The 16,239-nt window shown below is 48.1% G+C and overlaps 1 protein-coding gene across 1 annotated transcript in view; it reads left to right on the top strand.

The window, feature by feature from the left end:
- The window catches only part of Gna12 (G protein subunit alpha 12), a 76,472-nt gene that overhangs the window by 41,633 nt on the left and 18,600 nt on the right, over positions 1–16,239 (top strand). Inside the window, exon 2 of the mRNA XM_021163564.3 lies at positions 3,335–3,550. Coding sequence (XP_021019223.1) covers positions 3,335–3,550 — 216 coding nt within the window. The remainder of the gene's footprint in view (positions 1–3,334; positions 3,551–16,239) is intronic.

Raw genomic sequence — 16,239 nt, 5'->3', positions numbered from 1 at the left:
TTGCTGGTGAGCTTTCTAAAGCGTTTTTATTTGAAATAATGATAGGTCTGCAGGAAGTTGCCAAGCTAGTCTGAGCAGTGTCAGCCAGCATTCTCCACTGTTGTGACACACATAATTATAGTACAATAGCAGAGCCAGGAAATGAACATGGGTGCAGTGGCTGCATAACCATCACAGTCAGGATCACAGAGGTCCTGTGCTGTCCTTGTCGTCAGCATCCTTTCCTCCCATCACCAGTCTCCACAGCCACCACACACTGTCTATCCTTACATCATCATTTCAGAGAACATTCTGTAGGGGGCTGGAGAGGGCGAAGAAAATACCATATGAAGTGTTGTGTAATGTGAATATTGTATCTGAGGTCCTTCCAAGTTACCATGGCCATCCATCAGTTCCAGAGTTAAACTCATCGCTTTTTTTTCCTTTAGTACCAAGGATGGAACACAGGGCCTCCTGCATGCTAAGTAAACACTGCACCCCTAAGCCACACCCCACCATTGACCAGTCCTATTTAATTGCTGAGTAATAGTCTATAGCAGGAATGTTCCACCATCCATACCATACGCACCTTCTTGTGAAGGTTTTTGTGAACAGGTTTTGGTTTCTCTGGGGTGGATGATTGAGAGAGAGTTCCCTGGGCTGTGTCCAAGTGTGTTTAGTTTTCTGAGATGCTTCTGAATCTCCCAGCACCTTCACCCTCACCCTCACCCTCACCCAATGCTTCGTCTTCTCTTAGGTAAATGGGTGTGTCTTTAGCCAAAGCCTTGCTCTGCTTTCCCAGGCTGACCATGGTGGGCATCTGCTGACTTGCTGGCTGGGCCTGCGCTTCTGACATCCCTTGATGTCCTTCACCCAGTTTTTTTTGTTGTTGTTGTTGTTTTTTGTTTGGTTGGTTTGGTTTGGTTTTAGTTTTTTGAGACAGGGTTTCTCTGTGTAGCCCTGGCTGACCTGGAACTCACTCTGCAGACCAGGCTGGCCTGGAACTCAGAAATCCACCTGCCTCTGCCTCCCAAGTGCTGGGATTAAAGGTGTGGCCAGGCAGATCCTGTGAGGTCTGTACTGAGTGCCTAAGGCTCACTCAGCTCTCTGAATAGTCAGTACTGTGTAGAGTAGTGGAGTCACCAAGAAGGCAGTGGTAGGAATGACTTTGCCTTGTCTGCCTGCCGGTCTACGAATCACCACCTCCATTTCTGCCCATGTGACATTTTATTGTTTTTTTATTGTTGCATGCGTGTGATGTATATGCACCTCCCAGCCTTCACCCAGTTTCTAACTAGGCTAGAAACTGTTGAGTTTCTGTTTACATTTATTACTGTGCCAGGGAGTGGGGTGTGATGTTTCCTTATGGAGCTTAAAGGACAGCTTGAAGGGGTCAATTCTTTCCTTCATGTGGGTCCAGAGGATTGAACTCAGATTGTCAGGTTTGGCAGTAAACATCTCTACCTCCTGAGCCTTCTCAACACTCCAGTGTTTATAAATTCTTAGCACAACTCCATTGTCAGCTGTGTGCTTGGCAGATATTTTCTCCTATTGCTGAGTGAATGATAATGTGAATATGGTCACCTGACTCCAAGGGGGCGACACCTCCACAAGGCATTCCTGTCAGTTAGGCGTGCAGCAAAGACTGAGGAATCACTACACTGCCTCAGTGGGTCAAGGCAAGTGCGGAAGCTAAAGCATCAGCCCGGGGCTGCAGTTGAGCTATGAAGACACATAGCTGATGAAGGCCTGCCTTGGGGTTAGGGTGAGGTATCTTAGGATAAAGGACAACTAAAACCATGGAGCCATGCACTTTCCGTGGGCAAATCAGGCAGCAGATGCATATAGCCCAATAAAACTGTTACTTAATTTTCTAAAGTGGTAAGTATGTGGAATGGGGTGGTGCATGCCTGTCACCCCAGCACTCAGTACGTAGAGGTAGGAGGTTACAGTTCAAGACAAATAAGTCAGTCAGTCAGTCAGTCAGTCCAGGTGGTTGGCTGGTGGGTAAGAGCTCTTGCTGTACATGTGTGAAGATCTGAGTTTGAATCACCTGCACCCACATGAAAACTGGACCTGTAACCACAGCCCTGTGGTGATGGAGACAAGAGGATTCTGGGGCTTACTGCTGCCAGCCTTCCACCAGGTTCATTGAGATAAAAGGAATAAGGTAGAGAACAGTAGAGCAGGATGCAGGCCCTCACCGGCCTCCACATGAGAGCACAGGCATGTGTGCCCACATGCATATACATCACACGCATGCAACAATAAAAAAACAATAAAATGTCACATGGGCAGAAATGGAGGTGGTGATTCGTAGACCGGCAGGCAGACAAGTACTGACTATTCAGAGAGCTAAGTGAGCCTTAGGCACTCAGTACAGACCTCACAGGATCTGCCTGACCAATCTTGAAGCAGTAGTCTGAGAGGGTGGATGACCAGAAGCCTCCACTGAGATGGAGTTCTTCCAGGCCAGGCGTCCCCTAGCATTGTTTGATTTGGGGACTTGACCCTGTCTGCAAGGGGAGGAAAGGGCAGGGAAGCACTAAGCGTATTTTTAACATGGAGGAAGCAAGTGCAAGGATGGACAGCAGTTTCTGCTGGCAGCACAGAGGGACAGTGTATGGGACATTTGGCGGAGTGGGCTCAGTGCACGGCAGCTCCATCTTTTCCTGTCTCAGGGTTGCTTACTGCTTGTGTGCATGACTTCCTGCCCTGCCTGTTTTGAGTTGGGACAAGCAGTTGTATCTTGTTAGGAATTGACAGCCCTAGGACAGTGTGGCTAAAGGTGCCAGCACTCCCATCCCATGTAGCTACTCCATCCCAGTGCCTTGGCAGGAAGGGAGGGAGACACTGCACAAGAACCTCTGCCTGTAGTTATAGGCTGTTCTAGTTCCTCTCCACTACTGTGATAAAATGCTCTGACCAAAAGCAGTCTGGGGAATAAAGGGTTTATTTCATCCTACACTTGAAGGTCACAGTACATCTTTGAGCAAGTCAGAGCAGGACCTTGAAGCAGAAACTATAAAGGAATATGACTTACTGGCTCACTCTTTGGCTCCTTCTAGTACAGCACAGGACCACCTTACCCAGGGTGGTGCTGCCCACAGTGGGCTGGGCTCTCTTACATTGATTAATAATCAAGACAATCCCCCACAGATTACTTTGAGCTCTGCAGTTCCCAATTGAGGCTTTCCTCTCAGGGGATTCTGGCTAGGGTCCTGGGAATCGAGACACTCATACCAGGACAGACAGGGAGATATGCACTGGCTGCAAACTTGATGGCAGCCAGTTCTAAGGGTCTCCACTGTGGGCTCAGAGCACAAGTAAACCTTCTGTTCTCACTTTCTTCCAGGGTTCGAGGGTGCTTGTGGACGCTCGAGACAAGCTCGGCATTCCCTGGCAGCACTCTGAGAACGAGAAGCACGGGATGTTTCTGATGGCCTTCGAGAACAAGGCAGGGCTGCCTGTGGAGCCTGCCACCTTCCAGCTCTACGTGCCAGCCCTGAGCGCCCTCTGGAGAGACTCGGGGATCAGGGAAGCCTTCAGCCGCAGAAGCGAGTTCCAGCTGGTGAGGGAACCTTTGACTTCCACATGGTGATCCTTTAAAACCCAGTCCTGTCATCCCCATACTCACTCAGGAGGCTGGGGCAATAGGATCCCATGCTCAAGGACAGCCTGGCATTTATAGGGGACCATCAGACAAAGGGAGAAAAATGTATTAACAGGGGTGAGCTATATTTTGCTACAAACCCTAATATTAAACACAACACAGAATGGAGACCTGGCTGTCTCATTGGTTCCAGGAAGAACACGCTTCTTTTGACACGAAGAGCAAAAGGTTCTTATCATAGTCCAGACCAGGGACTCCGGTTGTCTGGGCTACCTTGCCACCCTTAAAGCAGCTTTTCCCTGCAGGAAGGTTGCAGCCATGGGTCACAGTGTTCTCTGATCCTCTCTGCATGCATGCATCTAACCTCTGCAGGGTGGGTCTCTCCACTGAAGGGCCTTTAATCTCAGAAAGGCTAATCATTGTAGCTGTTTCAGATGCTAAGGAGGGCATAGTCTACAGCCAGAAAATGTCGGGTATTTTGCCTGCTTGCTTTGCACATCAGCACTGACAGTGTTCAAAGATGTGTTGATCTGTCCGGTAGCCAGGAGATGGCTAATGCTCATCGTGTGTCAGGGCCTCCATTATTCTTCTTGTGTCTTTGCCCCGGGCAAACAGGGTCCTGTTCCACCTCCTTCGTGCCCGGCCGCCTCCTGTGCTTCTGCTGTAATAGTTCTTATTTTAAACAGTATGGTTTAAAGCTTCCGATAGTTTCCAAGCTTTCTGTCGGTGGGTTCATAGGACATGTCTTCTGTAACTCGCTTGTTTTCATTCGGATCACCCTCCATGGTCTCTTTCCACGGCTTTCTACTGCTCCATTGTGCAAACACACTGTCTGTGGCTTCTCACTGCTGTCTTTCTGTATGTTTCTGTGTTTTGTTTCAGAAACTGCTGTGACCTTCTTATCTGTCTCCAGGTACACATGCTCAAGTCTGACTGCAGGATGCCTACCTCAGAATATAATCAGTGGTGTCCCTATCTCCAGATAGACACTGTGACATCACACTCTTTCCAGAGCGGCAGCTGTACTGATTGTGCTGCTTCTGGCAGTACAGGGGGATTCCACTGTCCACACACAGGTGCTGTCCACTGTTGACAAGCCCGAGGGTTAGCTGATCTCCTTCAGGGTCATTTGAGGTTGCCTCCATCCATCTGTGAGGTCCCTGTGTTTTCTCTTCTTCAAAAGGTCTGCTTCTTTCTTGTGTCATCTCTTTCTCAGTGAGTTGTGCTTTCTCGCTTATCTGAGAGATGCTGCTCACAGTCTACTCTGACTCCTTCCAGCTCAGTCCCCACAGTGACGTCTCCCACAGCCGTGCTACAGTGGTCAGAACCAACATCTTCCTGGGTTTAAAAAAGAGGCTGAGGTGGGTGGCTGGAGAGGTGGCCCTGCAGTTAAGAGTCTTTGCTAAGGAATTTCGAGAACTGGAGTTCAGATCCCAGCATCCTGCAACTGTAACTCCACCTCTGAGCTATCTGCTGCCCTCTTCTGGCCTCCATGCATGCATTGGCACACATACTAGCACACATATATGCATGTGTTCACAGATGCATTCACACACACATAGTAAATGCCATGAATCTTGTTAAAAGAAGAATGTGTTCTTTGGCAGGAAAACCACAGAAGTGGCCTTGTGCCCGGGCACCATGTCCAGGGGCCTGTGATACCAGGGTGCTTAGTTACTTGGTTTCAGCACTAACGGCCTTTTTCTTCTAGAGAGTTATCATTTTCTCTATGTTCTTTCCTCATATCTATCTCAGGAGACACTGAAACTGAACGCTCACACGCACTTGCAGAAGCTAGAACCTGATAAGTCCATCTTCCTAGATTGTTCTTCACCTTAGATATTGAGGCAGAGCCTCTTGCTTGAATCCAGAGCTCACTGGTTTGACTAATGTAGCAAGTCACCTTGTCCTGGGATCCTGTCTCTGACTTTCAGGGGACTGCCATTGGGTTACCACACCTGTGCAGCACTCGTGGGTTCTGGAAATCAGAGCTCCAGTCCTCACAGTTGCTTGGCAAGTACTTCATCCAGTGAGCTGTCTCCCAGCCCTGCCTTCAACCTTTACACACTATTTTAAAGTCCATCTGGAGAGTATACAGATGTCATCTTTCTCCCCCTTGAGGCAGAGACTCACTCTGTAGCTGAAGGCTGGCTGCAAACAAATCCTTGTGCCTCCGCCTCCAGGTCCCGGTGTATGGTAAAGATGATGCTTAACCATGCTTTCTGTCCGCACGTGCTTTCTCACAGAAGATGCCGCACATCGCCTTAAGGGAAAACCTTTTCCCTGGGTAGGAATGTGAGAAAGTGTGAGAAAGGCCTAGGAGTTGAGTAGAAGCCATTCCTCAGTGTCAAACTTACTGCCAGCCTTTACCAGAGAAGTCCTGAGCCTGGGAAAGGAGGCTCAGACCTGAAATTGAAGTGGAAATTAATCCAGTTGTGGAGGGTACACCAGGGAAGGAGGTGTGAACATCAGAGTTCTTATTTCCAGTGGCTGTTTTATAAGTTCCTCATCTGGGAAGTTAGAGGGCAGTTTTCTGATCAGATGTTCCCTGTCTTGTCCCACTGGGTACAGTGCCTTAGAGCTGGGATGGAACCCTGGCCTAGACAGGCAGCATGAAAATAAAGCCGAGAAAGGTGGCAGAGTTGCTAAGGACATTTCTTGTAGTCACTGAGAAACTGGGCTTCATTTTCCTGTCTGCTTACTCTTCCCTGTACACATTTAAACATTCAACATTGACTGTGTACCCATGATGATATGGGCACCCAAGTACAGGGCTAGGGATCAAACCAGGTACTAGGGACCCAGCAGGGAGACCAAAACTATGTCTGTCCATAGCCCTTCCTATGCAGATATAATGTGCTTACAGCCAGGGTAAGGCTGCCCCCTCATGAGGGACATCAGCCATCTCCCTTTCTATCATCTGCTTCAGCTGAAGCTTTAGGTCACCTTGGGATTTCAGTGACAAAGTTAACTACAGACCAGTGAGGCATGGTTAACTTCCTGTTTAGTAGATTGCAGGTACATGGGTGTCTCATCCCTAAACTTGGTACATTCCTTTAGTTTTCTTTTAGGAAAGTAGCTGACTAGTGGTGCTGAGCCACCCTTGTTATAACACAATGATGTGCATAGCGCTTGCAGAGCATAGTCCCAGGCCGTATTCCAGCCATCTGAGTTTGGGCTCTTTCCATCCCTGCTGCTCTGAGAACTCTGCCAAGTGGCAGCTTCCTTGTCCTTTGCCCTCTGAGATGTCTTGCCACTCTGAGGAAGAGAAAAGGCTGCGTCTGGTGACCATCCTGAGACAACTTTTCTCCTCTGAGGAGAGGGAGCTTATGGGATCTTCCCTCTCCACGCGTGTCAGCCTGGCTTTGTCCCATCCCTAGTGCCACAGGCGCACTGGTATCCACTGCTGGGAATGTGCCTGTGCCTCAGTGACAGAGGAAGAGGACCTTTCTAGGCTGCACCTCACATCTTAAAGCACAGGAAGGGGCCTGCAAGACGGCTCGGCCAGAGTTCTGTCCCTGCTCCCACAGGTTGACAGGAGAAAACCAACCTCTGAAAGAGCTTCTCTGACCACATCCAAGCCTGGCATTGTGGGGCAATCACATGTCTGTCATCCCAGGCAACAGAATCTAGTGTCCTGTCCCCATCTCCCCATATAGAATAGACTCAAAGGAGAAGGAAAGTTCCAGACCTTACTACTGCCTATCATAAAGCAGAAAATAACCCACTGGTGATAGAGCTACTGCTGGAGAGCCAGCAAGATGACTCACTTGGCACCCACATGGAAGAAAGAGAACCAGCTCTCATTAAGTTGTCCCCTGACCTCCACATGCATACCATGACATGTACATGCCCACACACATGCACAAAATAATGTTTTTAAACTGATTGTCAGTTAGATTGGTAGATTTTACTCACTTGTAACTCTTTATCACAGAGCTGGGGAAGGCACCCCAGGCTCTGCCCCTGACCACCATCCCCAGCCCTGTAGCGACCTTACGCAATACAACTGAGGGCTGACGGGGTTTGCAGGAAATGTCTACTGTCCTACACAAGTGATAGGCATAGAGAGAAGTGTCATTCTGCTGCTTAGAGTGAAACAGCATGGTCTACCCTGTGCCCATAACGCATCCAAAAGCATTTATCCTAAAGTGATAATTCTAAGGTTTCTGGCTTCCTGTTAAAGTGAGATGATTATCCAAAGACCTGAGAGTAATTTTAAATGCTAGACAGAAGATTGAAACTAATTTTATGAGGGCCACCATGATGGCTCAGTAGGTAAAGGTATTTTCACCAATCCTAGGACCCTGAGTTTGATCCCCTGGGAACCATGTGGTAGAACCACCTCCCAAAAGTTGTCCTCTGACCTCCAGACACACACTGTGGTACTTATACATTAAATAAGTCAGTAACTCATTTTATGAAAGGCTCTAGGTGTTAAGAAATTGGGAGATGAGTGCCTAGGAGGCGGTAGTCCCTGGCAGCTAGCTGTTCTTGAGACATTTAGAGTCTACATCGCCCCCGACAGGGAACAGAGCTAGGAATGGCGGGGCATGCTGCCTGGGACACCAAGGAAGGAAGTTACAAGTTCAAGACCAGGAGGAGCACATGTCTCATAAGAGTATGGAATGGCCAACACTAGAGAATCTCATCAGAGACTCCCCTGTAGTGAGCTGAGACCACCTCACTGAGAAAGGAAGTCCTGGATGCCTGTCCCGGGCATAGTGATTACAGGGAGGACTGATGGCAAATAGCTTCAGGGGACTAAGTGCTTTTTTGTTTGTAGGCAGGATCTCACTACATAGTCCTAACTGTCCTCAAACTCAAGAGATCTGCCTGCCTCTGCCTCCTAAGTGCTGGGACTAAAACAGAGCAATATTGAAAGTGATATTTAAAAAATGTTGGGCAGCTATAACTTGAGGTGGCAGGCTGACACTTGCCCAACGCTTCAGGAAATGATACCTCCGGGTGAGTCTGTGAGAGGAGACTTGCAGCCTGTTCAGTGAAAATGAAGGCAGACTAAAGGTTGTCTCAAACTACATCAGGAGACTGGCCAGTAGCAAACTTCAGGAAAGGCCCTCAGAAAGGATCTGTAGAGGAAAGAAAGAGATACCATATTGAGTCTGGGCCTCAGGAAGAGTAAAAATGGCTTACCTGCTATTTCTTTTGTCCTTCATCTTGGTGACCTTGCCAAATCCAAGGCTCTCTTCTTAGAGCTGGGTTACCCTGTGGTAGGACATTGTGTGTGTAGACTGTGAGTATCCACACAGAGTGTTTACAACCATCTGTGTCTTCCCATTGAAGGACCCTTGTTGAAAGATGCCACCAAAGTTTAGGCTTGTTTTGAGACACTCAGTTCTGGTCCACTGGCCTGTGCGCCCCTCTTTTGCAGGGCCACACTTGGGATCAAGGCTGTGTAGTGAGTTTGGGGTTTTGAAATGTGCATGTGAGTCTCCAGCTTTAGTGTCTTTCTCTCACTATGGCTTCCATTTACTTTCCTCTGAGGACAGTGATGTCAGGGGTTTTGTTGTTGCTGCTGTTCTTGTTTGCTTGTTTATTGTTTTGGAGGGGGTGTTGAAACAGGGTTCACCTGCCTCTGCTTCTTAAGTGCAGGGATTGTGGACATGAACACCACACCTAGCAAGTTATTCATTAAGAAGGCTACTTAATGAATGAGAGGCAGAATTGGGGTGCAGTGATAGTGTACCTCAGTAGTAGAGCCCCTGCCCAGCACCTGGACTCTATCCTTAACATCTGGACCTATTACAGGGATCAGCAAGCTACAGCCTAGAGGATAAATGTCATGTGGGTCATTTTAGAATGCTCCTCAGCCCCAGCTAAGAACAAGGATATACAGTAGAAAAAAACTATTTGTAGCCCACAAAATCTAGAATAACTGGTTCTTTATCAAAGATATTTGTTGACCAGATATAGAGATGTATTTTTGGTTTTTACGAGACAGGGTTTCTCTGTATAGCCCTGGCTGTCCTGGAGCTCACTTTGTAGACCAGGCTGGCCTCGAACTCAGAAATCCGCCTGCCTCTGCCTCCCGAGTGCTGGGATTAAAGGCGTGCGCCACCACGCCCGGCGAGATGTATTTTTAAATATCTTTCCTGATCAAGGCAGCAGGGCTATGAATGGAGATGGAAATAAGCAGAAAACAGTGTGATATCAGTGCACTCACAATATCACCCAGCTCCACACAGACCACAGAGCAACACAGGAAGAAAAGGAGCAGAGGCCCTGCAGGAGGATTTTCCTGAACTCAGGCGCTTATTCTTTTTGTACACAGGGACTCACGCAGGCACATACACGCATGCACACATGCATGCACCCACCTACCACATCTCTCCCCTCTCCCCCGCCTCTCTGCCTCTGCCTCTGCCCTCACTTTAAGATAAGCTCTTGCTCAGTAGCTCAGGCTAGCCTGTAACTCATAGCAGTCTTCTAGGTTCTGGGATCAAAGATGTGTGGCATAACATCTGGACTGAAAGAATTCAAAAGACAAGTCCAGGCAGGTGTAGAATTGCACACTTATAATTCCAGCACTCAGGAGGTAGACATAGCAGGATCAGGAATTAAAGACCAGCCTGACCTGAATGTGAAGTTTGAGACCAGCCTAGGCTATATGAGACCCTGTCTGAAAGCAACAACAAACATGCAAACCCAAGAGGGAAAGATTAGTAAGGTAAGTACCATTAGACCAAGCCTCCTCTGCCTTCAGAGGTACCATAGCCATGGAAGTGAGAATGTCTGCAATTGTAAGCTCAGGTGCCAGTGCCTAGGCCATTCCAGGAACTTCCACACTGTGTCTGCAAGAAACGGGCACAGCTCAGTAGGAAAATGGAGTAAATACACAGCCACATAGGGACCTGCCATCTCAGCAGGCCCCGAGACATCCGAGAATTCTAAAATGCAGCAGGGACGGGCATCCTGCAGCTCTCCACACTCCACACTGTGCTCACAAGAAGGCAAACCTGTGCTCCCAGTCTAGAGGACAGATTGTGTTATTACTGAGGTAAGGGTGTGCACTCCCTGTGGCACAGAGCATGAAAGATTGTGTGAAAAGGCTCACAGTGACATTACTCAATAGTCACAAATAACCCAGATGTTCCTTGGAAGTCAAGTGGGGAGCTAAAGGGTTTTATTCATGGCTGTGAGCTCACTGCACACTGAGTCCCTCAGATGGTTCAGATGATACATACATTCAGGCTGTCATACGAATTTCCCATGGCATCCTTCTTTGTTGTTGTTGTTGTTGTTGTTGTTGTTATTGTTATTGTTGTTGTTGAGACACTCTAATGTGTCCACACTAACCTTGAACTCCTGGTCCTCCTAGCTAAATGCTGGGTTTTCAGGTGTACCCACCACAACAGTTGTGTCTGGTATAGACTCAGGGCTTACCAGGCAGGCACTATGCTCACCTGAGCCCCAGTCTGAATGTCATACGGTACAGCTGGGCTGCACTACAAACGCAACTGTACTGTGCAGCAGTGCATAACGAGGTATGATAAGGGCACATAGAGCCACGTGCAAAGAGAAAAAGCCTGAACAGTAACACATGCCTGCAGTCTTAGCACTGGAGACAGTGTCTCTGGGACTTGCTGGCCAGCCTGTGTGAATGGATGACTGGTGCTATCTAAATAAATAAGTGGAACACCATCAATCTCTGCACGGCCCGCCCACATGCACACGCACGCACGAACGCACGCACGCACGTACGCACACATTGCAGATTGGGACAGAGAAGTAAATAAAATACTAATACACAACTAACTGATACATCAGAACTCACAGGCCAGGTGAGGCGGTGCTCTTCCTGCCTTAGCCCCTAAGGGAGTTGGGAATACACATGTGCACTGCTGTACCCAGCCCTAAATGATTTTTGTTATGTTTATTTATTGTTTGTGTGTATATGGTCATATGCTAAGAAAGACTTGTGGTGGTCAGAAGACAGAAGTAAAAAGAGAAACCCCTAATGTTGGCACAGGTTACCTTTTAAAGATAAAGTGAGGGTTTTATGAGGCTGCATTTGGGGTTCAAGTCATGTCCCACTTTGTACCTTGTTTAGACACGTTCACACTGTGTAGTTCTGGCTGGCCTGGAACTCAGACACCTGCATGCCTGTGCCTCTGGAATGCTGGGATTAAAGGGTGCACCGCCTCACCTGGCCTGTGAGTTCTGATGTATCAGTTAGTTGTGTATTAGTATTTTATTTACTTCTCTGTCCCAATCTGCAATGTTAAGAACTGAAAAGGAAAGCAAGGAGCTGACTATGCAAAGCTGATTTGGAAGGAGGTGAGTTGTGTTGTTTATAGGAGGAAAAGCAAACAGAAAGGAGGCAACCCAAGCACTCCCTAGGAGCTGGGTAGCCACATTAGAGCTCTGGGTGCTGACGCGGCAGGAAGGCCCTGATCCTGCCATGAAGGAAGCAGGCAGGAAGCAGGACACATCTGTCTGTCCTGTCGTTGAGGACAGGCACATGTGCCTTGGGCATAGACGAGTGAAGCCTGTAGTGGCTGGACTACCTCTGCTTCCATAGTGGTCATATATGTCCACAGCCACAAAACCATATGTTCTCTGAGTTGACTGTTGTCATCTCACATGAATATGGAGTTGGCTGGGCTGATCTCCAGGTCTCTGGGGCTCAAATGATCTTCCTGCCTTAGCCCCTAAGGGAGTTGGGAATACACATGTGCACTGCTGTACCCAGCCCTAAATTATTTTTGTTATGTTTATTTATTGTTTGTGTGTATATGGTCATATGCTAAGAAAGACTTGTGGTGGTCAGAAGACAGTTTCTGGAAATCAGTTCTCTCCTGCTGTGTTGGTCTGGGGATTCAAACTCAGGTCATGCGGCTTGACGGCACATACCTTTACTCACTCGGCCTTCTTATCAGTCCCTAGATTATTTCTATTTTTTAATTGTGCTCAAAGCATATTATTTTTATAATCATAAAAGCCATGAGACATTTTAGGGATGGATTGTAAAAGTCAGACCCTGCAGAAACATGTTTTATGAAGTCTGTGTAGCATTTACAAAAGCAGGCTTTGGATTTAGCTCCCTTTGACTAGCTGTAACGTGCTGTGTGCAAGTCCCACCTCCTTTTACCCAGTTCAGCAGGGAGCAGGGGCCTATGCCCTCCAGGTCTGCTGCCTGTCATTGAAGCCACCGTTGCCTGGCTGTGTGGGGCAGCAGTCTCTCTCAGGTAAATTCTGGGAGATATATATATATATAGGCATGTCCAGCACCTCCTCAGAATCCCTCCTTCAGAATTCCCATTGTGCTCCAACCTGGGCGGTGAATTCTGAAAAGAGGGTTCCCAGTGAGTGCAGGAGTTGAGAGAGAGTGGAACCTGCTGCAGCCTATATTCCTCCTGACAGCTCCATGAGAGGGAAACTGTAGGTCAGACCACAGGAGGAACTGGGGCTTTGTCCTTTCAAGGAGGCTAAAGATGATTCTCCAAAGAAGTAGGAGAGGGAACACTGACCTTAATAAAGCCTGGGTAATAGTCACTCCAGAAAAGCAAGGTCTGCCCTGATCTGGCCATCCATCCTTAGACAGGGGGACGCCTGACTTACTGGCTTATAGTGCCTTTTGCCTTCCTTCTGTTTTTAATTGTAGAAGAATGTGCTTTTTTATTTCTGCAGTCCCTTGCCTATAGCTGAACAGCCTTACCAAGTGCAGGTCAAGGTGTGCATACCTGCTGGTGGGGCCTGCTGAGTGCTGGTGGATAGCACCATCTAACACGAAGGTCAGGAGATCAGAAAGGGGAATGCATCATACTAAGACCAACTCAGAACCTTGCCATTGGGCCAGGGAGGAACACATATGCCACTGTGCACTTGTGAAGGACAGAGGACAACTCTGAGGGGTTGGTGCTCTCTTCCCACTGTGAGCTCAGGCAATCAAACTCAGCCCATTAGACCTGAGCCTCAGCACTTGAACCACCAACTCTTCTCTCCACCTTGTTTGTTAAACAAGGTCTCATGTGTGTGGGTTAGACTGTCTAGCTAGCCAGTCCCTAGGATCTGCCTGTCTCTACCCTCTACTGCTGGGCTTACCAATGATGGCTGCCATGACCAACTCTTTACACAGATGTCGGAGATCAGAATCCAGTTCTTTCTGCATAGAAACACTGCCTACTGAGACATCATCCTCCCCACACCAGCACCCTTCCTTTTTTTTAATGGCACCATGAACATGAGTATCCACCCCTGAATGAGCAAGTCCTGTGCAGAGCCAGTGCCCGCGCCTGTGGAGACCCATCTGTACGGTTCAGCTCACACTCCAGCTCATGCTCTCGTGAGGACTGCCACAGCCACGTTTGTCTCTCTTGCTGGCAGAGAGTGTGTTGCTGTGTTAGTTGTCCAAATCTCAGAGTGCAGTCTGGGCCCTTCACCCCTGGATCAACTCCAGGAGACTGAATTAGGACTCAGCATATCTGTAGGATGCTCCTCAGGTATTTCTGATGCCCTCTTGTCCCTACCATGTCTGCCCATTTGGAAATCTACTATAGTTCCTAGGCATTATGGTTCCTGCCCTTCCTAGGAAATCCCAACTCTTAGAACAAGTTGCCTAATCTATCCTGCATTTGGTGCCCAGGCTTCTTCAAATGCACAGAGACCAGGCCCAGGCAGTTCTGTTTCTCTGCTGTGTTTATTGATGGAGCTAGCAGAGGCTTTCAGCTACCAGCTGAGACACCAGGCACAGAGATCCTAGGCTCTCGTGACTCAGAAGGAGGAAAATCAATCCTTTAAGCCGTGTCTCCCATTTCATTTGAGCAGAGTTTCATGGTATTGGCCTTGAGCTCATGATCTTCTTCTTACCTCTGCCTCCAAAGTGCTGGACTTACAGATATGCACCGCCATGGGGGCCCCTCAAGCCTTGATTCTCACATCCACTTCCAACTCTGTTACTCTTTACTCATCTTTATTCAAAATGTCTTCAGGCCCCATCACTTAAATTTCTGTCTCCCAAGGCAGCTCAAGCTGACTCTTATCTCATTTCAGTCCACTCTGTGGTAAGATTTCAGCCAGATTAAGGCTATAAAATAGAAGACAGTTATGCTTTGCATGTCTATAATGCCAGCACTCAAGAGGCCAAGGTTAGGAGGATTGCAAGTTTGAGGCCAGCCTGGGCCAACAGGTGTGTCTATTAGAATAAACTTAGACACCCAAAACACTGATTAGAAGGGAACTTGTCTTCCATGCTTAGAAAGCTAAGTGACAGGCTGGAGGTAGAGACATGGTTCCAATGCTCTTCCGGAAGACTCTGGTTCAATTCTTGGCACCCAGCTATAACTCCAGTCCCAGGAGATCTAACACCTGCTTCTGGCCTCAGCGGGCACCAGGCACACACGTGATAGACAGATAAATGAGGCACAATACCCAAGCATATAAAATAAAACATAGGGAAATTTTTATTTAAAAAAAAAACACACACTAAACTAAATTTGCCTGTGACAGCTACTGCTTTCTGCACCTCAGGTCTTAAGAGTCTGGTTCACTAATCCATCGCGTCCCCGGTGCTTTGATGAGAAAGCCCAAGAACACTGACCAGATCCTCCATGATACCTTAACCTTTAAGAACATAAGGCACGGGCTTTGCTGCGTGGTCTTCTGACCTTCACCTTTAATTGGATGTTTGAGTCAGGAGAGGGTGTCATGTTCACAGAGCACACATTATTCTCTGCCCACTCAGACATTTGGCAGATCTTGTCCTGAGATTTTTGCCATCAGCCTGGGGGAAAAAACAACAACAACAAAACCCAACTTTTATTTTCCTTAAGCTTGAACACAAATGGTTATAGATGTCACAAGCTATGGTTTGAGAGAGTCACTTAGGTTTCTGGGACCCACATGCTTTTTTTTAAGGAAAGGTCTTCATTTGCTTGGTGACACAGTAGATTACTGCTTTCCAGTCCACCTACCTCAGCACTGTGCACCCAGCCTGGATGGGCATTTCACATAATTAATGCTTCCTAAGTCTCCAAGGATTTCACCAACTAAGAGGACAGGGTTGAGGCCAGTCAGGCTGTGATCAGTCTCTGCAGGACTCACTGGCACATGCTTTGAGGAAGGGGAGAGGCCCCACAACTGCCCTCTGAACAGTCAGGGTTCACTCAGAATCTGAGAAAACCCCAAGCACACTCAAGTGGAATCCAACACATGGAGCAGGCCATGGCCTTGACCAGGCCAGCTGACAGTCACTGATTTCCCAAGCTGTGGCAGAGACATGGCAAAACTCTGCTGCCATGGTAGATCAGGGCATGAAGTCAAGGAGAGCCCCAGCACAGCTAATTGTGAAAAGTGTTACTGAAGTGGTGTGGAAGTCATGCTCCTGAGCCAGTAACCTCTGCACAGCATCTCAGCTGGCAGAGGATGAGGATAGGCCCGGAACCTAAGCTCTGCTGGGCAAGAGCAGTGCCGAAGCCTTGAGGAGTCTCTGCAAAGTTCAGGCCAACCTCCTTAGAGTAAAAGTTGTCTTCGGGGGGCTGGAGAGATGGCTCAGCGGTTAAGAGCACTGACTGCTCTTCCGAAGGTCCTGAGTTCAATTCCCAGAAACCACATGGTGGCTAACAACCATCCGTAATAAGATCTGTTACCCTTTTCTGGTGCATCTGAAGACAGCTACAGTGTACTTA

The sequence above is a fragment of the Mus caroli genome, unplaced genomic scaffold, assembly GCF_978045245.1.
Source record: "Mus caroli unplaced genomic scaffold, Mus_caroli_1 scaffold_4, whole genome shotgun sequence".
NCBI lineage: Eukaryota > Metazoa > Chordata > Mammalia > Rodentia > Muridae > Mus > Mus caroli.
The sequence above is the reverse complement of the archived record's forward strand: the minus strand, read 5'-3'. Positions and strand labels throughout refer to the sequence as shown.